Source organism: Triplophysa dalaica, chromosome 25, assembly GCF_015846415.1.
Source record: "Triplophysa dalaica isolate WHDGS20190420 chromosome 25, ASM1584641v1, whole genome shotgun sequence".
NCBI classification, from domain to species: Eukaryota; Metazoa; Chordata; class Actinopteri; order Cypriniformes; family Nemacheilidae; genus Triplophysa; species Triplophysa dalaica.
This window is the reverse complement of record NC_079566.1, coordinates 9,241,418-9,264,644: the sequence shown is the minus strand read 5'-3', so window position 1 is coordinate 9,264,644 and position 23,227 is coordinate 9,241,418. Positions and strand designations below refer to the sequence as shown.

General features: G+C 37.4%; 1 protein-coding gene across 2 annotated transcripts; it reads right to left on the bottom strand.

Moving 5' to 3' along the window:
- Positions 1 to 1,026: 1,026 nt before the first annotated feature.
- Positions 1,027 to 23,204, bottom strand: hibadha (3-hydroxyisobutyrate dehydrogenase a). Of its 2 annotated transcripts, XM_056741931.1 has the most exons (8): positions 23,069 to 23,204; positions 22,415 to 22,575; positions 22,225 to 22,334; positions 21,877 to 21,998; positions 14,131 to 14,264; positions 13,245 to 13,321; positions 9,643 to 9,799; positions 8,587 to 9,563 (listed from the first exon to the last, which is right to left on the bottom strand). In XM_056741931.1, exons 1-8 carry the CDS (start codon positions 23,142 to 23,144, stop codon positions 9,405 to 9,407), a joined length of 996 nt encoding a protein of 331 aa, XP_056597909.1. In that variant the 5' UTR covers positions 23,145 to 23,204; the 3' UTR covers positions 8,587 to 9,404. The 2 variants fall into 2 exon arrangements, with proteins under 2 accessions (XP_056597910.1, XP_056597909.1); XM_056741932.1 differs by lacking the exons at positions 8,587 to 9,563; positions 9,643 to 9,799 and adding an exon at positions 1,027 to 1,778.
- Positions 23,205 to 23,227: the final 23 nt, after the last annotated feature.

Sequence of the window (23,227 nt, the reverse complement as noted above, 5' to 3'; positions counted from 1 at the left end):
TGCACATAAACCTATAAGGGGCTCTTTATATATGACGATAGATTAATTATTGTACAGACGGAAACAAAGTAACTATGCCGACACTAAAGAAAAAAATTGGCTTGGTAGGAAACTTTTACGATATAAGGATAACATTACTCTGTAAGTGACCGTGTAACATGATATAACGCTAGCTAACGCTACAAGTGAAATTTGCTTAATCCCGCCAAAATTTAAAGTTGTGTTTTGGAGAGACTGGCAGTCGCAAGTGTTATGAGCTCGCGCCTTCCACTGAACACTTTACGTTAGATATTAAGACAATTTTACGTAATGACTACAATTAAGATGTGAAGGAACTTTCAAACAGCGTCAAGATCACGTAAATGCCATTAAACTATCACGAGATCACGACGAGTTGCGTTGCGCTGGCTGCCAATCGTGCACTGCAGTCACACGTGCTTTAACACAGCATTGGTGTTTTTTCCATAGCCTAATAATGTATATTTTTGCATATTTTGCATATATTTTTCATTGCATTTTATTGTGTCGTGTTTTATTAAAAGAACAGATTCGATAACAACACGTAAGTGTATTTTGATATATTAGCCTCCTGGCGTGCACAGTGTTCGTTGCTGATTAATTATTTACATTGTAAACAATTATTTATTCATCTGACATAGAATTAAATTCACCACCAGTAGAACGTTTGGATACACCTGGTTATTATTTATTTTATTTGTTTTTCACAATCTTGCAGTACACAGTAAACTCATTAAAACTTATTATAAATTATTTTAAAATAATATAAATGAAAAATAATGTTCAAGTCGCAAATAAATAAATACACTATATAAAAATATATACTATATAATACCTTAAATTATATTATAATTAATTATAATTTTTTAAATGCTAAATTATAATTTAGTGTCTTTAAATCAGCCACTATTTGCCTACACCTCTGCACACTGAATTTTATCTTATGTATTGTCCAGAAAGAATGCTTTCTATAAAATGAGTTAGTTCCTATGTATGCTGCATGCTTGTTGGATGGTTTTACTTAGGCCTAATAATGTGTAAATAAATGTTTATGTAAACCAACTTTATGAATATTTATAGCACCGCACAAAGCCTTCAGAAACCTTTCTGCATACTATTACACAGATGGTAGAAGCTCTGTCTAAAATCTGTGACCATTTTTTGTGTGTGGTAATTAAGGTCTTTTGGTGTTGTGAGGTCATGATGAAATGTGTCAAACAAAGCTGAGATTACAATACTTATTCGTACTAAAATTTTGCATAAATCCATAGAACATTCTAGACCCAGTGTACAGGTTTGATGCAGCTGTGAAAGTATGACAAGGAGAGTTATTCATCCTATTTTGACGCCAGAATAGATCCGTCCAAGGAGAAAGTTTGCATGTGTTTGAGTAAGCTGTGTGTGGGTATGTTTAGAAAAGGTGTGAGAGGACACCCTAATGTCCATCTATCCTCCTTACCCTCTGACAGCCACACTGGAACTCACTGGCCTTTTCTATTCCAATCAAACCAATTCTATCTATATTTACTCCATCTGCCCGGCCCAATGCTCCACTGAGCTGTATGCGGATGTGTGTACGTGTGTGTAATGGCGCTGGGTCTGGCTGATAGATGAAGATTTAGCTCAGTGGATGAGAGGCCCGGATTAGTGATGACATCGTGACTACGCTCCCATCATTCCCTGTCCAGCACTGTATCCCAGAAGCCCCAAGCCAGTTCCACTCCATCGAGGGGCCATGATGGGGTGATGAATGATTGGAGCTGTGGGAGAATAAAAAAGCATGCGTCGATGCTGTTGCCAATTTTGGCCTCTTTATCTTTGCTCAATTCTCGAAGAACTTCATTATTCGACACACAAGCTCACAACTGCACTTGAACATTCACAGAAATTCGGGGTTAACAGCTTTTCATTGGCTGTCCCTTGCTAGAGAACAGTGGCTAATCCCTGGATCCATAATTCAGAGGCTCCTCCCATCTCTAAATGAGCCAATTATGGGTGTTTATGTGTTTGTGTTGTTGTGATGAGGCTGAGTTAGCCGGGAAACACTGCAACGCTGAACAGCTAATCAATGGCGCTTTAGCGCTAAATCACTTTCTCTCTTGCACACATTTTTCTACCCTCTTTCCCACCCTAACCGTCTCTCTCTCTCACTCTCTCCATCTCTTTACCTCTTACCTTGTTCAATTAACAGAGGCATGGATGAACTGTCAAGTCAATTGGCCATGAAGCAAACATCAAGTGCAGCAGTGGTATTGGAAACGGTTGTTCTTTCATTACGACATGATGGTTATAAGAGCTTTATCTCCATAATGTGAATTCTGCTGTTGAGGTGACACGTTTAAGAGTATTGATTATTTTGTTATATTGCCTAATTTATAGAACTCGATTGCCTTGGTTCGTCCAACCCAATTAGCACTGCCAAACAAGCCCTGAAGCAGTGCTTAGAGACTGTCAAATTAAATTTAGAAACATAAAAAGCATAAAAACCGAAGAAAATATTGTCAGTCGAAAAATGCCGAAGTCACTTGGGTACCCTAACTGACACGGCAATGTAAAATGCGCTGAATGAAAAATGCAATATCATAGGCTGATTGGTGTGGAAATAGAGAGCCCATGAGATTATTTGTGAAAGCGTTTTAGTGTCAAAAATGTTTCCATAGGGCTGCCCACAAAGCATTTGAAAAAAAACAGACAGCTCAAAAAATGAGGTATCGTTTCTGAGAAATACCCCCTTGGGTCGAGGCTTTAACACATGGTATAGCATCACGGTGACCTAAGTACAATTCCTCACTTGAGGTCTTTTCCTGGTGCTGTCCTCTGATCTTCTCCCTTGTGATTTCCAATCATTCTTTCACTATTCTATCTCAATGAAGGAAAAAAAGATGTTGTGCTTGAAAATGCATTAAAGGTCTGATGAACTTTGCTTGTTCATTGTTTCATACTGTTATATGAGGTCTATTTATGACCTTCGCGTGGTTTTTACATCAAAAAATATTATAATCAATAAGTAGTAGGCTATTTTATACCAGGGTTTTGAGGCCAGCTCTGCAAATGCTCGGTTTCAATGGGAGTGCCGCATTGAAGACACTGGGAAGTAAACGCCCACTAGTTTGATTGGATAGTAGTTTGCGTAGTTGGAGCCTTCTGTGGATTTGGTTAGAGACATAACGTTAGGTTACACATATGCACCATTCACAGTTTTCGCAAATAATTAGTAATATCTGGAGACCTCCTGTGATTTATAAATGACCTCCCCATATCAGTATTTCATGTGACGCATTCACACAGGATGATTTTACTCAAATTTAATGATTTATTTCCCGGATGTGATGGCAAGGCTTTGCTTATAGTTTGTATAGCCTATAGTTGTATTGCATTTGATGATATATGACCGTACCTGTCAACACTGTCTAGCCTATCTTGTGCTATTATAAATAGATATACAAGATCCACCCAGCGGGACACAGTGTGCTATCAGCACCTATCCTACTGTCATCATTTACTTGGCTAATCGTCATGGAAACGGGCCAGCGATGGATTCTGATCATCACTGGATTCAGCATGTGATGGATTCTGATTGGGCCAATGATCATTCTTCCAATAAGAGTAATTAATATAATGAAGACCTTCTGAACACGTGCAGGAGAGGGTGATGAATATCAGTAGCAGTCGCTCGTTACTCATAAATGACATCATATGGAGAGAGAGAGAAACAGTGAGATACTAAGATTCGCTTAATTCACAAAATAAGGCTCAGCACAAACATTTTCTGAAAAGGCTCAGTGATAATTTTTCTAAAGCAAATCTCAATTGTGATCACTAAACTTAGAATAAACTAGTATAAAATATATACTATGTAATCTAATATGATCCCAAAATGTTATGCTCATGCTGTTCCAAACCCAAATGATTTTAATACTTCTATAAAACACAAAAGATGTCAGCCAAAAGGTTAGTGACTGCCACCCACTGTTAACTTTCACAGTATGGAAAAAAGAGCAGCATCGATATTATTCACCACCTCTCCTTTTGTGTTTCACATGACACTATAATATCCAGTGTATGAAACTTGGCTAAATCCAACGGTGAGGTTGTTAATTGCAACCAATGGCTCACTCCACCCCTGGCTTTCGAAGCACTACGGTGGCTGACACAGACTAAAATGTCATCATGTTTTCACTTATTTGCCAAAGAGATAACATATTTATGAAACCTGCCCTGTAGAGCAGTTTGTCTGTTTAGGATACTGTAGAAACAACATATCAAATTCCATGTAAGGGGACCCCTGGTGTTTGTGAATAGAAATAGCTCATTCTAAGATAATCAAAACATAAAGCTTTATTAAGTAAAAAAAATACACATTGGACCTTTAAACTATAAATATTAGTAGCATATGCCGACATTTCTATTGAGAAGTAACGGTTTGTCTTTCCAATACACTGGAAGCAAATCAAAACCCCTTCCACCCACCTCCAACCCCTAGAGCACCAACGCATGCATCTCTCTCTGTAAAAGCCGCCGTTCTAGTTATTAGAGTATGATAATGAACACAGTGGAATGAACTGAGGGCTCACCACAGAGGAATCTAAATGAGTCTACATACACATACACCGGGGAAAGGGCAATTACTGTAGCTGACCCCATAACACACACACACAAGCATTCAGAGAGGGACCTCCCACTGCACAACATGAGTACATATGCAGATATGTCGTGGGATGTGACTAATTGGCTAATCTACTACCTCTCGCACACTTAATCATCTTAAGCACTTTTAAAGGGCTTAGCAACAGGAATGTAATGAGAGAAAACCACAGACTCCCAGCGGTGCGGTGTGTCTCGTGCACCTTCGTTCATTTCTCTCACTTTTTCATTTCTATTTTCCATCATTTATCAGTGATTCCTAAATGCAGTAGCTGGTTTGCAATTGTTTCCCATCTGTACATTTTTGACAAGGTTCCTTTGGAATGTCTCTTTGGCTGCACATGTGCTTTTCTGAAGGTTTCCACGCTGCAAAGATGATGTTTGTTGTGTTGTTATGTGAAGTTTGAGTATGATTTAAATTGGCTTGTCCATTACTTTTTACTAGCTAGTTCAATCACAACATTGATGCTATAGTTTGTTGCAGAAGTTTTGCATTTGATTGGACAAAAATAGGTAAAGTGCAGGATGAGTCATCAATATTTTTATATCTGTTTTCACTAAGAGAAACTTCATATTAAATGCATATGGATAATTTACAGGGATTTTTTTGAAAAAAGGAAGGAAGATAAATCTGTATTTTGCTATTTTTTATGATGAATATAATAATATAAAACCTTGTAATAATAACAGTTTGTTTTCTAAATTGTCACACCACAGGACTCAGGTACAATTTATTTGTTAACTACCCATCTGCAAAATCAAAGTGGATTTTGACAATGTTTAGGAGGACATCAACATACAAACTCAACACTTAACCATGAGACTCAAAGCCACAAATATCTCAATTTTCATTTTGTGTAATTTAGCAAAGGTTCTGAAGCATTTGATACAAAGGAACACCCACAAAATTGTTTTGACAAACTTCTTTGAAAAACTTCCATCTAGTCTACAGGGATAATCCTTACTCTGCAGAACACAAGAAAATATATTTTGATAAACATTAGTAACCAAACAACATTGGACCCCATTGACTTCCATTGTATGGACAATAAAAAACTGGAAGAATGCTTTTAGCAAAACAGTTCTTGGACCCTATGCAGATATTTTGAAGAATGTAGAACAGCAAACCATTCTGGGGCACTTTTTATAATAATATAATATAAAGAATTGCAACCAATTTTTTGGTTAGAAGCATTCGTCCAAATATCTTTGTTCATCCAAACAAAGAAATGTATAAATATTTGGAATCACTCGAATGTGAGTAAAGAACAGAATTTTCATTTTGGGGTGAACTATTCCTATTGACAGTTAAGAACATCTAAAATTTGTGCATAAACAGATCTTTGAGTTTCCATGACTTAAATGACTGGATAGTATCTTGATTTGGTTGCTTTACTCTTAAGATGGTTATGACCTCTCAAGTGAATGGGAGACCAGTGCACAGACGTCAGTGTGGGCCGGTTTCACCGCTGTTCGCTTTATAGTGCCTTTCATGTCCTGTTAATGAGAAAACCACAGCACCCAGCATTCCCCTTGTAAACAAGGACAAATTAAAACCCAAATATGAATCACGCTCAACATGGCTGACGCTCAAAAAGTTGTAGTTTTTCACCGAGGTCAGTCTGGACTGCACATCGTCTGGGCATCTAATGATGCCTATTCATGGCACGTCTGTGTGACTACTGCGAGTTACAAAAGCCTTCAAAAACACTTCAAAAAGTGTCTTTAAAATGAATAGAAAGTGTATTCATGATATTCCATTAAGATGTTTAGACATTACTTTTAAATGTTATAAATTCTTGAACTTTCTAAACTATATTTCCTATCAATAAATTGGTTGCTTTAAGGGTTAATCCTTTTATAATTAAATGGTATTTTTAGTTTTTTAATAAATAGGAAACATTTACATTTAGTCATTTAGCAGACGCTTTTATCCAAAGCGACTTACATGTGGGGTAAGCAATGGAAGCAATTGGGACAGCATAAGTACAACAAAAGCATAAGTGCAATCAAAAAAAGAAGACTGGTCTCATATAACCTAACACAGTATACAGAACCATTCATTCATTCATTTTTTTTCCCTTTAAAGAGTGTAGAAGAAAATAGAGTCAGAACAGATCAGTCAGATGTTGACGGAAGAGATGCGTTTTCAGACGTTTCTTAAAGATGGCTACAGAATCTGCAGATCTTGTAGCAGCAGGTAGATCATTCCACATAGGTGGAACAGATCCGGAGAAGGTGCGCGAGAGAGATTTTTTACCTTTTTGGGATGGCACCACCAGAAACAACAGGTGAATTTAATTTACTGTTGTCTGATGTTGCAATAAGTAGTACAGGAGCACCGTGCACAAGGGTGTGTAAGTTCGCCATTTTTATTCACTCTTTATACAAATGACTGCGTTAGTCAGCAATCAAATGTATACATTGTTAAATTGTAAAATACACTGTACTTTTGCACCTGTTTACAAGAGATTGTAGTATTAAAGATTTTAAAGCAGCTGAAGAAGGGTTTGTTGCTTAGTGTGATAACCTTTACCTGCCGATTAATTTAAAGAATATTGAGAAAATTATTATAAACCCCAGATCAATGGGGGGGGGGCAGGAGTTCTATTGTAACTCATGGTCAGGATGTTAAGCAGGTTGCTTCCTATAAATACTTGGGATTTCATTTTGACTATGAGCTTAAATGGAACAAACACTTGTTGAATGTCTGTATGAGTTCATCAGCGCCTACACTTCTTAAAAAGATTACATTTGTTTGAAGTGAGTATTAATGTGATGTTAATTTTTTATAAAGCAAGGATAGAGTCTGTGTAATGGAGACAAAAAGTATTACCTACCTACATAATTTAAAACCTGATCACTGGGATTTCAATTTATGACCATCAGCATAAGTAGTACATGCTCGACCAGTCAAGATACAAAACTCTATCCAGTTCAGCTCCAATAACTGCATTTTGATTTAAATACCCGCTCAACCCGATACAGTCTTTACTTTCCCAGTTAACAACCAGCAGACTCAGTTAAACAATTAGTGCACTTATAGTGTGTAGGACTGTCTGAAACTACAGCCACATAACTGCACATCACGAGCGCTGGCCATAAAATTAAGACCCACAATTAAAAGTTGAGGATAACACCAGTTTTAACAACCTCTGCGCTAGTTCAGACTGGGCTTGTCTGTCTGAGGCTGTCTACAGACACAAACAGAACTGCCAGAATAACAAAAACACCATTAAAGAAAAGACTTTGGTGATGTGTTTTTTTTATTTTTTTATGTGATGATGGAAATAAGGGCATCATCATTTTTGTGTAGGGTTCAGTGTCTGGGCAAAAAACAATGGGAAAATCCGGCAGACCAAAGAGACTGAAGGACCATGCACGCAGGCAGATGGAGAACAGCGAGTGGACATCCACATACAGGTAAACTGATATTACATTGATACTCTGTTTTGAAATATTTATGAAGACTGTGCAATGTTTACTTCTTTACTAAACAATATCAGCCCAGCTTCATGTACACCTGTAAAGTTTTCATTATGCTGAACTTTGAATCTGGAGATGAAGTCATTGTGTGGTGGCCCACCCTTGGCCTAACATTAGCTATCCTTAAATCTGTGTAAACATACACACTTACGCAGCCTTTAAAGGATGTTTCAATAGTTTTTATGTCAGGATATTTGGAACATCTTACCCCATATCCATCCCTCACTAAAATACGTTGATATTATTAAATCTGAAAAAACTAATATGATCAGATGCTTTGCATTTCATTTTTCTTTTAACACATTTCTTTTAAATATCCAGACCCGATCGTGTCCTTGAGCAATGAGTTTGAGCTAAATACTAAACCCAAGGGGTCACAGGGCAAAAGTCAGACAAGGTTGTCATCTGTTGGCCTAGAATCAGATCATCTCACAGTAAAAAGATTCAATGGAGAGTTTCTCTCTTTATTGAGGAAATATAGTCAACAACTTTGCATAAAGGGCACAACATGAGTCTTGGCGTTGTCTCTTTCTTCATGAGTCTCAAAAGGACCTTTATAAATCGGAGACATTAAACACTGATTGTCATTTCGCCACACAGCACCATTACAAATATATATAACTACAGACACTCCAGGGTGGGTTAACAGTTTTTGTCCAGTAGAAAATCTAACCGAAAAATATAGAATACATTTTATAATAATAAACAGTCAGGTCAGTTTTTATATGAAACGTGCAAACTCCAGAAATTGGAGGGAACTGCTATTTGTTGTAAAAAAAAGATCACAGTTAGGATTCAGTTCAAGTAAAAACTGATGTGTATGAGGTATGTCTTATATATCCTGAAGTATTTTTAGCAGCATAAACTTAAATAAACGAAAAGTAAGGACCACAAAACAATTTCGGCTCAGAAATAAAATGCTCTCATTGGCTCTACACAATGTGGGCTTTACAGGAGTTATATCTTCCAATGAAATGGAAAGTCGAATCGTCTGTAGAATGTGTGTATAAATTTGAGCACAACAGTTGTGCAAACCTGAAGAATTACTTGCACAGTCTGCATAAAGAGTTTTTACATTTCAGTACATTTTTGACTCCATTGCTACAGCCTAAAAGGGAAGTGTTAGATTTTCAATGCTAAACACACATTAGATTCAACATAACATCCCTTTCAAAACAGACATGCATGCATTTTAACACTACACCGGCTGTTCATAACATTTGTTTTGCACATACAGCGTTTGGGCCAGCTTCACTCTACTGTACCCCCTCTTCGCGTAAAAATTGGAAGACGGATGAAAAGTCTTTATTTGCATAGCCACGAGCACACATGATGCGGTATATCTGATGTGCCAAAGAGCCGAGAGGAATTGGGATCCGGGTATTGGTAGCAGTGTTTTGAGCCAAACCAAGGTCCTATGCACAGACAGCATAATTTTAGATAATTCTTAATGTATATTTTGACAAGTCAATAAGCAAAGAACATTCTGCATACTTTAGCCATTAGCGTAGTGCCAAAGCCTCCCTGGTAACTGTTCGCAGACGGTACTCCCTCCATGACACCAGGGACGGGGTTGTACGTGTCACTAGACCAACATCGTCCCGAGCTCATGTTGAGAATTTTTGCCAGTAGCTTCGGATCTAAACCCAGTCTGAGTGAGAATCAGAGAGAGGTCAAAGAGCAGAGGTGACACAAGCTGCTGACCTTCAGGCCCAGAATCAAATCATCCTTTAGTGTAAAGTGGGCTTGGATAATACAGTATTGATATTTAACAAGAGCTGCAGTTCATCATTTTCCACTCTCTCGCTTGTTGTCCCACACACACAAATGCAGGGGTAATAAAACTCTGACACAAGCAGCTGTCTTATTAACTCGCCCCCACCAATTCGCCCCCTACAAGAGTAACGGGTGATTTCAGAGCTGAATTTAAAGCAGATCTGACTGAAATGGCCCTCGCGCCTCTGACTCCTTTACAGTTGACCGTGTATCCACATGACAATATTATAAAAAAATACCCCAAGTCATTTTCCATCATTTAAAGAGATTAAAAATTCAAGATGAAGTAAAAAAGACATCTTTCTTAACAGGGGGCACAGATGAACAAAAAAGCAATGCACAATTTTCACTAATACTGCTTTGAAAACAATACAAAAAAATGTATAAACTAATATAGATATGAACAACATAAAAAGACTACACTCTAAAGATACCAGATTGTTTCAACCCATGTTTGGGTAAAATATGGACAATCCCCAAAAACTCACTGTAACAATTTTATCACGATATCTGCAAAACAATCTTATTTTAAATTAACCTAGAAAATGTAAATTTCTGATTCAACCATGGGTAGAATTCGTTTTTTTGAGTGCACACTTTAAAGCCCGATTAAAAAGACAAGGCTTAGCTTAAACTTGGACTATGTCTTAGTTAAATGAGGATATGAAAGTCGCTTTTATAAAAATGCATTAGAAAAATCTTCCAGGTGTGCATCTTAGGACAAATAAATGACACTGAAGGTATGTCGGGGCAAGTTATTTTTAGTTAAGACCACAAACATTCATTTTAGTTGGGGACTAGCCTTAAGCCTTGTCTGTGAAACTGTTCATCGATGTACAATATCTAAAATTACCTAACACTAGAGAAAAATATTTTTTTGCTATATGTGTATTTTTTTGCTATTTTTTGTAATATTACACACTATTTTTATCCAATATTATTGTATATTTCCTCCAACTTTAAAAAATTTCAACCAGTATGTAAGCAGTATGAGTAGTGACGCTTCTCTTATAAGGCACCACTAATCAACTACAACAACAAAAAGCGGACAGACAGCATTTGTGACTGTTTACAGAGATGAAAGAAATGGAACTGCAGTTGACGGAAAAAGCCATTTTAAATCCCCCCAAAAAAGATGACAAAGAGAAAAGGGAAATGTTAGAATGATGTGTAACTGGGCAAGGAGCTGCAGTCTCCTGCTTTAACAAGAACATAAATATGACCACATCAAGAGCGACTCGACACACGCGTGTGGAGGGGCAGCGGTGGTGAGACAGTAAAGTGAGCTTTTTAGCTTTTCTTATGTCTATTAAACTATGATGAGTATTTAAGGGCAGTTATACAGTAACTCCACCTGTCTCTCATTCAGCGGGCCGCGCCTTCATGTGCGCACACACACACGCAGAAAGACTTTTATAAGTCTATCCAATAATTAAGAGAGGAGGACACACAGCTGTGTGTAAAATGTCCCTTTCTGTTTTTAAAGACTGTTTTGGAAATTATAATCTCAATGATGTGTGTGCAAGTATGCGTGTGTGCGAGCAAGCTGTCACTTGACAGTTGTTTTTGGGGGTTTTAATGTCTGTAAACAGCCCACTGACTGACCTCGTATCAATCTCCAGTTCTGTCTCTCTCTCTCTTACTTTCCCTCTTTATGTCTGTGTCTCTCGGTCTCCTGGGGATGACCGGTGACATATGTTCAACATCGTCCCCATCCCCTCCTCCAGCAACACTCACACACACACGTTCTGGGTCAGTGACTGAAAAGGTTACCGCCTCAACAGCAGCCCGTCTTTTCTAGTACAACACAAATCACTCTCTCAGCCCAAGAAATGATAGTGTGTGTGTGTGAGAGAAAGAGAAGGGGAGGTGCCCTGACTGTTAAAATGCTAAACATCAACTTTGTATAGCGCATGTTCGGCTCCTTTGGACATTATCCAATCCATTTGCACGTTAAATTGACATGAATGAAACGTAACACTTTCAAAGGAAGCTTGTGAAAATCTGGCAGATGAAATCGAGTGTAAAGTGTGCGCAGGTTAATGCATGGCAGTGAGTGTAAGGCGAACAGATGTAAGAGTCTAGTTAAACAGGACGAGTTAATTACATTAAAAGAAATAGAAATGGAGAGGAAATAAACTACAGGCGTCTGATGTTTGATCCCCGTCCGAACGACTTATACTTATGAACGATGCTTCTCATTTTATCTTCATCAAACCCTGGTGCACACAGAATATAGCAGTAAACGCGTAGTCTTATAAGCAAACACACAGCCCACAATTTTATTGATGGCTTTAAGAGGCAACAAACTAGTTTATTAACAAATGTCAATTATCTTTTTAAACATCTGTACGCAGGCTGTGTGTATGCGTGTGTTGGCGGATGAACTGGGAATTTCAAAGCCCTTTCAATCTCTATTCTGCTCATATGTGAAAATGTGGGCATCATTAAAAAAACAGCGCTCATTCTCGCTGGTAGCTTTTGCTTTAAAGTGTAGACAGCAGCATATGCATGCATAAGTGATGATAGATGGAGAGAGCAGGCGAAAGAGAGAGAGCAGGAGAGAAAGGATATAACTGTCTTTTGGGGACACCTTTCCAGGCGAAACATCACGCATGGCCGGAGATACCCTCCGCTGTTTATGATATCAACAAATTAGAATGAAGTGTGATGAAAACAAGTAAAAGATTTTATGTGAGAGGTGAAAAACATATCAATAATTCTCCATAGTGAGAGATTAATTATCCTTCATTTTTCGATGGAGAAAACGTAATATTCTCAAATAGGCCAAACTCACATTTCCTTAACACGCTTTGTGCAGAACGAGAGGACTGGCTGCAGTGCAGTATGGGAGATTAATGACAGCCTAGAACCCAAGGCATCTAAATGAGTCTGTATAAGTGTATATGAGTGCATTCGGGCCTGATATCTCTGAGAAGAGGGATGCTTTTACTATACACGCTACGATTCCACAGCTGCAGAAGAAATTTGAATATAGATGTCATATGCATAAAAGATTTGTGGATCTTTTACATAAATGTAGTTTTAAAACCTGTTCCTTAAAGAAATCGCGGTCAGATGTGACCTGGTAGTTAGGGGAGACGACACTAGCACTACTTGTTCAAGAAACTTCTCATGCTAAACTACCCCGTTTCTAGACATACCCCATACTTGCTATTTTCTCTCTTCTAAACTATACAAAGAAAATTCCTAATTTTTTATTTTCTAATATTTCTAATTTTATAAAATCTAATATTTTTAAGTTAACAACAACGCACTTTACTGAGAATAATCATGGGTAACAAAATAATTTTATTCACCTAATCCCAAGATTCATGGTCTCTGCCGTACCAATCATGCCAATTGCCAACATCATGTTGTTGCAGATTTTTACTGCCTGCAAAAATGAAAGACAACAGTTGAGTCACAAGCGCATTTCTAACCATTGATCTTTAATCAACATTATAGGATAATATATTTTTTAACTTATTACCATAACATGACGGTCCTTTAGCACACCTTATATCCTAGTGGATAACAACTAAGATAAAATGTGAGCTTGTTTGCATTTGGTTGCTACATTACACTCTATTTTCAATCCAGTGTACAGTCAAAAAGGGCCAACCCCAACAGTTGGATGAAAGGGATAGTATACAAAAAAAAAAATCTGTCATCATTTACTCACCTTACTCACTCTCTTGTTGTTGAACACACAGAAAGATATTGCAAGTTTGTAACCAAACAGTTCTTGGACCCCATTGACTACCCTAGTAGAAAAAATTACTTCTGATGAACACAAAAGAAGATATTTTGAAGAATGTAGAAAACAAAAAGTTCGGGGGCACTTTTGACTACTATTGTAATTTTTTCTACTATGGAAGTCATGGGATCCAAAACTGTTTGGTAACACGCATTCGTCCAAATATCTTTCTCTTTGTTTGAGCAAACAAACTAGAGAACCGTAATTCATGACATAATTTTCATTTTCGGGTGATCTCTTTAAAATTAACCCAGGACATGGTTTATATTTGACCAACCAATGTGTTAAAACAAACCAGCATTTTGGGTTTAAACAACCCACAATATATCAAATGACTTGCATACCAACCGTTGGGTTCATGACCTAAAGCTAGTTTAAAAAGAACACCGCATTTTTTTTAAGTGTATGTAACAGGTTACAGGTAAGATTTTGTGTATATACAGTACCTGTCCACTTCCCACTTGGCCACAGTACACTACATTTGCTCCCATACATGTGAGCAGCTCTTTGGCAGCGTTAAACTCCACCTCCACTCCACCCACCATGAATGTGAGTTTAGCCAGACTGGCAGCCCCAACACCTGGGCAGAGAAAGAGAGTATTTTAAAATGATTAAAAAAAGTCCTCAATACCAATGATTGCCAAAATGTTAATACTTATTGTTTTATTGTGTGTTTTTGACTGTCGTATCATGTCATGATCTTGGTATCAGACAGTAATACCTTGTTCTTTGATGTATACCATTGTACCAAATGCTTACTATATTCTTGGTAATGAAATTCAGTTAGCGGAACTTTGAAATTACAGTTGTACTTACAAAACCTATGTTTTGACATATCCAGAGAACCAAAGTAATGTGGGTTACAGAAGGTTTCAAAGCAACATAAAGTTACTGCAAATTCTCAAAGAATAGAGTCTCTGTACATTATTTCTGATAACAAGCAAAAGAAATAACAAATAAATGACATTACAAATTACATTAGGTAGCAAGTTAGCTAAAAAGTGTGTCTAGCCAGTATTGTTCTTGGATACCAGTGAAGAGCCGTTACTTGGCTAAACTTAAGTTACACAACCCATTCAACAAATTATTTATTAAAAAAAGATTATAAAATAAAATATATGTATTGATAATAATATTAATAACATTAAATATAAAAAGTAACTATTATTATTATTATATTATTATGTACTAGCCAGACCGATCAACAAACACAACACTACTAATTTAAGTTAAGCAGGTCAAGCTATAGTCAACTGTGTGTGTGTCTGTTTTAAGGGAGAGGAGGGTATTAATAAGCTGTCTGGCACCAGCGGGACAGCATTTGAGTGTTTGCCTTTAAAAGCCGATTGTCCAAATCATCCTTCACAGCTCTCTGAGGACAAGAACCCATTGTCCTCCTTCACACAAACACATACGACAGCTGTGCCTGAAGCGACACTCCGCCCCCTAAGTGAACACGCCCCCTGGGGCTTGAGTGACAGCTCTAAGGGGTAATTAACTTTACACTTTATCATGTTCAATTAAGCGCCACGCCTCAAAGAGGACCAAGCGTGGCCAATCACGTTAAAGCGTGCCATGTTCTACAAGGGAGGGGTCCTTTTAAGGCTGCTGACACAGATATGTGTGTCCAGGGAGTTACCCGATTATAATGCAATTAAAGCAGTAAAATTGGCCTGAAATTTCTTTTTAAGACCGAAACCTCATCTGCTGCACTAAAATCCTCAAACATGCATATGAATACCTGCATATAAACATGCATATGATTTTGCATCACACAACTGAATGTGATATAATCCAACAAAAGAAAGCATAATGTATTGAGGTGAGCGGTCTGTTTGTGTGTGTTGACACTAATGAATAGGCTGTTTATACTAAAAAGCTAATAATGCTGAAGTTAATTATTAAAGGCAGAGAGAAAAGAGCTGATGCAAGAAGGAGTAAAATGGAGAGCGACAAAGAAAGGAAAAAACAGACTTTATGACTTTCTCTCTGCTCTGTATTGATTCCTGCTGTAGTTATCAGTCATCAATAATTCTCTCATTAGCTCTGCATGTCTGTCATTTCCCTTACGCTACATACACACTCACAGACAGCAAACGTGTGTGTGATTGTGTGTCTTGTTAGTAATATTAATGCAAGTCAGATATGTAAAAACCTGTCAAGCACGTTTGAATCAAATTAGATGGTGTTTGATGATTAATTACTCTAATCATGTTTTTAATACATTAGTTAAAAAAATTATAAATCATTCTAAATTAAAATGTTAAACTGACAACCCTAGAAAAAACAAATGGGACAAAAAAGAACATGTTTACTTAAAATACAGATCAAATAAAATAGCCATTTTATTATTTTTATAAAAATAATAAGAACATTTATTTTTCTATCCAAATATGAACATGTATATATGAAGAGTTTGGTTCCAAAATTAGAATTTTTTTATTATGTTATCGTGTTTTTATTATTGTGGTAGGCTGTATGATTTTAGTTATTAAGGGTCAAATCAAAACAAACCAACTGGAGTTTGATTGATATTAATTGGAATGCACATTAAAAAATGGTTTTGAACAATGAACAAACCAAACTCTTCATCTAGACACATATATATACATGCATATATCATTTTTCTCTTAAATATAAAGTAAAATCCTCTATTTCAAAGTAAAATAAATGTAATATATATTTATAAAATATATATTTAAAAAATAAAAGTCTAATAAAATATATTTGACTTAAAACAAATATTTTTTTGCATCCTATGTGAAATTGACAGCTGGATCTTTTTCATACACATTTATGTACATAAAGCACTGAATGTAGAATGTATTAATATGAATTATGCTAGCAGTTGTTTATACTGTCAGGTACCACAAGCTTTGCAATATCGAAACTTAAGTAACTTAATTATTTACCGGCCCTCTTGTCATTACAAACCTGACTTTCTTTTTATGCAGAACATGCAAGATATTTTTTATATGTTGGTAACAGAAAACTGCTTGGTATTTTGTGTACATACAATAGAAGTCAATGGGGACCAACCGTTCTTGGTTACCAACATTTTTCAAAATATCCTCTTTTGTGTTCTGCAGAAAAAAAAAAGTCATAAAGGTTTCAAATTACAGCAAGGTGAGTAAAAGATAACGATGATGAAATGATGAAATTGAAAAATTCCTTTAATGCATAAAAAAAATTAATTAGGAGCTTTTATTGTGTGTAAAAAAAATCCCAAAGAAACCTTCTGTCTTCTTTCTACAAGCCTCTATAACTGCTGACGGTAATAAAGACTACACGATGAAGTGACCGCTTTTTCCAGCCTGCCCCACCATACACACACACAAACGCTTGTCCTTTAGCAATCTATCTGTTAGCCTACTGAGCTGATCAATAACTTTTTCTTTTTGACTGTAAAAGACCACCATTGATCTGAAAGAGACAATAGGGATTCAAAGGCGATGGTCTCTGTAAATGACTGCGCTGGCAGGGCATTAAAGAGATCTCCAGAGGACATTCTACGAACCTTCTTATTGTGTTTCCAATACCAGAATCACTGCAGTAAAAACATTAGGCAAACCTCGATAAAATGCTGTTTTTAAGACGCTGTATCAGAGAACGTCAATGATTCATTCATTTTACGATCAAAGCTATATTTGTCCATAATGGATAAGCGGACGAATGAATGCACACAGTCTTCATGACGCCTAAAGCTGAATTCTGATAAGGCGATTTTGTCGTTTTTCTCATGCACCAAGGAACGCTTTGTAACTTTGGCTTTGGATGCAGTGGGAACGCTGATGTTGGTTAACAGTAGAGCGAAGACAAAAAAATATTTACTAGCTTCATGTGGCTAAACCTTATAATTACGACCAAGAGGAGATATTTTCTCAAACAAATTAAAAGCACCAAACAAACGTAATCATTTCTTAAAGATATAAAAAAGCGCCCATGAGAAAACCACGCGGATTAAAAACATTCAACGGTTTGTAAGCCAGCAGCACTAATGTGGTGTTCTGTCAGGTTCACGGAGGCAAAACGGTTTTACGAGCAACCACAATCACACACGAACGCAAACCTTCGCACGGTCACATGACGGAGTTGTACACAAACTGTGAGAGCTTTGTGCTGTGAGATTATTTCATTATCATCATCATTCAGATCCGCAGGACTTTAATCACCCTCTTTTTCAGCACATGATCATAGTGTCCCTCAGAGTGTGAACAAGTGAGGAATAATCTGGAATCAATGTTCTCCCAGGGCCCAGGATCATCACTATATTGGCTCATAAGAATGCAGATTATTAGACTTTAACACCTCCACACATAACAGTACCATCAACAGCAACAAAAAGATCAATAAATAGAGCGCTTAAAAGCTGCTTAACGTATGCATATTTATAAAAAACACACGCTGACACACAAATGTCTGCCATCAGACTGGTGTTTTGAGTGACAGCTTCTCAACAGGGGTCATAAGTGGATACCAGATGACACTGGAAAATGATGGACAGCTTTTCATTCACTTCTTAGCTCACCAATCACATCCATGTCATGCCGCAGACCAAACAGACATTAAATGTCTAAAATTCTCCTCACCTAATGTCAGATTTAGATCGGATTTAACCAAAAAACAAACAAACAAACATGCACAGGCAACACACATCCACTGCTGTAAGGGGCCTAGTTAGACAGCTGCTATGGGCCTGTTTCCATCTGGAGCTCAGGACAGACACCGACCGCCCCCTGCACACACACGCAAACACACACCCGTCTCCCCTGGCCTTCCCAGCGAGGATCTTGTTATGCTAATTCTTCTGTCACTTACCTATCTATCAGGCCGTTTCTTCCTCCCCCTTCTGCTCTGGCCAACAGAGGGCAGATATATTAATGAGAGCACTCGCAGCGCTCGAAAACAGTGCAGGAAAAGCTGATCTACATTAGGATATATCTGGAGACCCACCTCTCCATTAATGAGCTCGTTTCTGAGCAATCCAAAAACCAGATTACCTATCGTGTACGGCATCTGCTGTCCATTCAAGAGAGTGAATTTACAATTAGGAGTGAATAAAGTAATGTTGACAGTGTAATAGAGTCCATTAACACTGTAGCTATGAAACATGAAAACTTTCACACAACAAACCAATAAAAGCAAACACACAATCTGATCGGTAAACTGAAGCAGGTTAGGTTTGACAATGTGTTATTTTTGATCAAAGAAACTTATTTCCAATGCTGGCAGGTCCATGACAGGTACAAAAAAATTAATTTGTTGAGGATGATTTTTTGTTGATTTTTTTTACATGCCTGGTAGCTTCTTCTTAAAGGGACAGTTCACCCAAGAATGAACAATTCTGTGTTAATTCATATATGTGACTCTTTCTGTGGAAAAAACTATGTTTTTAGAAATATCTGAGTGGTTTATATAATTTAAATCAATTGGAGGAATGTTGTTTGGCTACGTTCTTCAAAATAGCTTCTTTTGTGTTCTGCAGAAGAATAAAAATTTTTGGGTGAACATATAATTTGGTCACATGAGGGACATTCCGTTTTAAGTAACATTTCATTTGAAACTTTTTGAAATCTAAAAACTAAAATATTCTCACGGTCTCCTTTATTAGCGCTGATCTACATAAGGGGCCGATGGGTGAAGGCAGGATGACGGGTATCCCATAGAGACAGCTCATGCATGCAGTCTGCTACATCAGAGCCAATAAATGAGAGCAGAGAAGATGATAAGATCATAACATTCAGCACAAGCCAAAATTTGAGTTGAAATTAAGATTAAGAAATACAGACAACCAGATTAAACAAAAGGGGTGGTTGACGGCGAATACAGCAAATGTGTTACGCAAATACACATCAAGAGTTACGCATGGCACTTGACATGAGGTTTCTGCACCGTGTTACCAGAGCACCGACGCGACCTAAAACACAAGCAAAACCATCTTTAAACTCAATCCCACCACACACAGAACTGAGACACAAACGCTCACCAAAGTCAAAGTTTTCCCACCATACGTTCTTTGTGAAAATAAGCGACAGTGTGGCCACAATCTCAGCAAGAACCAAAGAATGTGGGTAATTACTGTTAACTAGCCGAGCACTTGTGTAGACGAAGCAACGGCCCCACAGCCCACGTTTCAGAACGTGTGACGTTAGCCGGGGGTTTGTTGTGGGTCCAATTCTACTACGGCAGACAGTGAGGTTTGTGCCTTTGAGTTTATTACAAATCTATGCGAAAGACGACAAAAAGAGAGAAAGAAAGGGAGAGAGAGACGGAGAGTGTTCGTTCGTCACTTTACGAGTGTATTATTTGAGAAACACAGTCTAATGTGCCAAACCTTAGTGACGCACGAGAGAGAGACACAAAACCGAGAGTATAAAATTATATCAAAAGAAAATCAACGGTAAAAAATACAACATGATCTCACACGCATGCAAATATTTTGAATCCCACAACAGAGACCATAGAGGACAGATGGTGGGAGATTGCTGGGAATGGATCATCACACACCATGGCGTCATGATGGCTGGAGTGCCACCTTCTGGACAGCTGAAGTGTCATTCTGCTGTATTGTAATTCTTTACAATTGGTTTTCCTGTACTAGTATGTGTCCGGTCCTGAAAGAACAGTTAACCTAAAAATGCTAATTTTGTCATCACTAACTCCTTCTCATGCTGCTTCAAACAAGTATGATTTTCTTTCTTCTGTGGAACACCAAATTAGATGTTCGGATAATGTTCAAGCCTGTCTGTTAACTACAATGACCTAGCTGTCAAGCACCAAAAAGACAAATGTAACCTATAAACAGTGACTGTAGTTTAAGGCCTCTGAAGCCATTTTAAAGAACAATGAAATGAACAGATGAAATGGAATACATTTCAGATTTGTTTCTCAGTAAAGTTCATCCCCTCAGTCCAAGTTTTCAATTACCTTTAATGCAAATGAATAGTTGACAAATATAACACACATGTGTCCTAAGGTGTGACATAGCAAAAATGCAGAAAAAAAACAGCTAATAATGCATTTTTTTTATTATATATTAACTTTTATTATTTTGAATATAAAAAAGATTATGAGAGATTTATCTTGTTTTTGTCAAATTTTTGCTGTCACACCATAGGGCACATTTGTGAGCCTGGACAACAAAACCAGTCTCATGGGTCAATTGTCCGAAATAGATTTCAAAAAATGATTTTGGGCATAAAGGAAAAATCGATCATTTTGAACCATACTATGTATTTTTGTCTTTTACTAAAAATGTTCCTGTGCTACTTAAGACATTTATGGTTTAATTGTCAACTACCCATATACCTATTATATTGTAGCATTGCAACGTTTACAAATTCATGTTTTTTTTTATTTTTAGGGCTTGACAGCACCAACAACATTCCTTCAACATTTCTTCTTTTGTGTTCCATAGAAAAAGATCTCACACCAAATCATTATGCGTCAATCACAAATAATAGAAAGAGATAATCTGAGACAATTACAAAGAAGGTTCAGATCACAGTCTAGTCCAAGGGCATGGACACAAATTCTCTCTTTTATTGAGAGTTTCAATATAGTCCACACACAGGCCCTTTAAAACCTTGTCTGTGCTACAGACGCCACTCAGTAAACACATCCAGCAAACCTTTAATGCCTAAGGAATGGGTAAGAGTTGTGCAGCTTAAGCATGTGCAGTTCCTCAGCTTTTTATGGCCCTTTATCTACATGAAAGGCACTGGCACTGCGTAAGCCAACATTACGGCTCCATCAAAGTGAAAGCTAGTGACAGCCCTGTCCTCCATTACGGCTCAGGCCATTAAAGGCCCTGTCACAGAGCCTTCACAGAGACTCTGCATAATATAACGGCTGGGTGTTTGTGTTTCTGCACTCGTGGGTTTCTTCACTCAATTTCACAAAACAATTTATGTACACAGCCTGTTAAAGGAATACTTTTTTATGATTTACACATAACATTACAACAAGAGTGCACGCAAACAACCTTTTTGCGGTTATTGTTAGAACTTTCTTGTTAGATTGTCATTTACATATGTTGACAGGAAGGAAGGGCATCCTATGTTTGGATTTAAACGTACCAAATAAAAACACGTGGGAGGATACAGTTTAATCATCGAACAAAGAAACCACTTCCAAATACTCCATAACAAGATCTGTCAATCAAACAACGTGTGGCATTATGTTGTTCATACCTCCTGACACTGGAGCATCCATGTATACTGCACCCATCTTCTCCGCAGCAACGGCCATCTCCTTGGACACTGAAGGGTCTATAGTGCTGGAGTCAATGAGTAGTGTTCCCTTTTTTACTTTTCTGAAAAACAGAGGGACAAGGTGAATGCTAACTGTCAATTCATTGAAGCTCAGACATGAAACGAAGTTCAAAGCTGTTGCATCACCCAAATACACACAAGCCTACCCAAGCCTGTATTTTACACTTACTCAAATTAATTAATTTTAATCAAAATTACAGCACCAAATTCTATTATGTTAATTTATAACTATTACATTTAATTCAGGGTGTTTGCGTCCTCACATACTTAAGTATCCCATTGGGTCCTGTGTAAACCTCTATGACGTTGGGGCTGGATGGCAGCATGGTGATAATGCGGTCTGCTCTTTCAGCCACGTCAGCAGGGCAATCTAGGATCTGTGAGGAAGAGCAAAGGCAATTCTTTCCAAAGATTATATGCGTGATGAAGTTTTAGAGACACGGGTAGAAACACATACCTGTGCTCCCGAATCACAAAGTTCTTTACAGGATTCAGGGAAGACATCAGTAGCAATAACAGGGTATCCGTGCTTCAGTAAATTTCTCGCCATGGGTGTGCCCATGTTACCTATTCCAATGAAACCGACTGGAGTCTTAGAAGCCATTGATCTACATGATACTAAAAAACACATAAGCACACCATACGTTTGCAAGAAATGTTTAAAAAAAAATGTGTTTACATGAGAAATGTTATGTCAAGATGTTGTTCAATAATCTGAATGGGAAACGTTAGTAACATTCCAGGATGTTATGGAAAATCAAATGAGGCGACAGTCAATAATCTAAACCTTTTTGTTTACAGTTGCTTCTAATACCTCGTGCAGCTCAAAAACAAAATAACAGCTGTACTGCACACCCAGTATACAGTTTCAGATGCCTTAACAATAATATTACACTGCTGTTATGCATAATATATGTTTTGCACTTCAGGTTACGCTAATCTAATGTTAGCAAACTGCCAGCACTTCAGAACAATATATGCGGTGGTTGCAGACTTCAAACACATCAATTGGATGATAAAATAATATTTCAATTCTACTTTTTGCAATAGCAATAGGGACGCTTTGATATCTTTAATCTGGTAAAGGATAATTAAATAAGTAATAACGTACCAAGCGTGATGTCCGCATGTTTATTGCACCTTTTATAAAGACTTCGATAGCCTCTTAACAAGGCGGCCATGCTCATTTCCCCTTGACCTCAGCGCTGCTTTGACAGTGTGCGAGTCAGGAACTCAGGAGGCGGTTGCTATGATTGACAGAACACGTCCT

Coding starts and splice junctions, on each gene's coding strand:
- hibadha (XM_056741931.1), bottom strand. CDS start 23,144: ATGAGCATGGCCGCCTTGTTAAGAGGCTATCGAAGTCTTTATAAAAGG. Junction 22,335..22,414: donor TTTGTGATTCGGGAGCACAG/GTATGTGTTTCT, acceptor TCTTCCTCACAG/ATCCTAGATTGCCCTGCTGA. Junction 9,564..9,642: donor GCACTACGCTAATGGCTAAA/GTATGCAGAATG, acceptor GTCTGTGCATAG/GACCTTGGTTTGGCTCAAAA.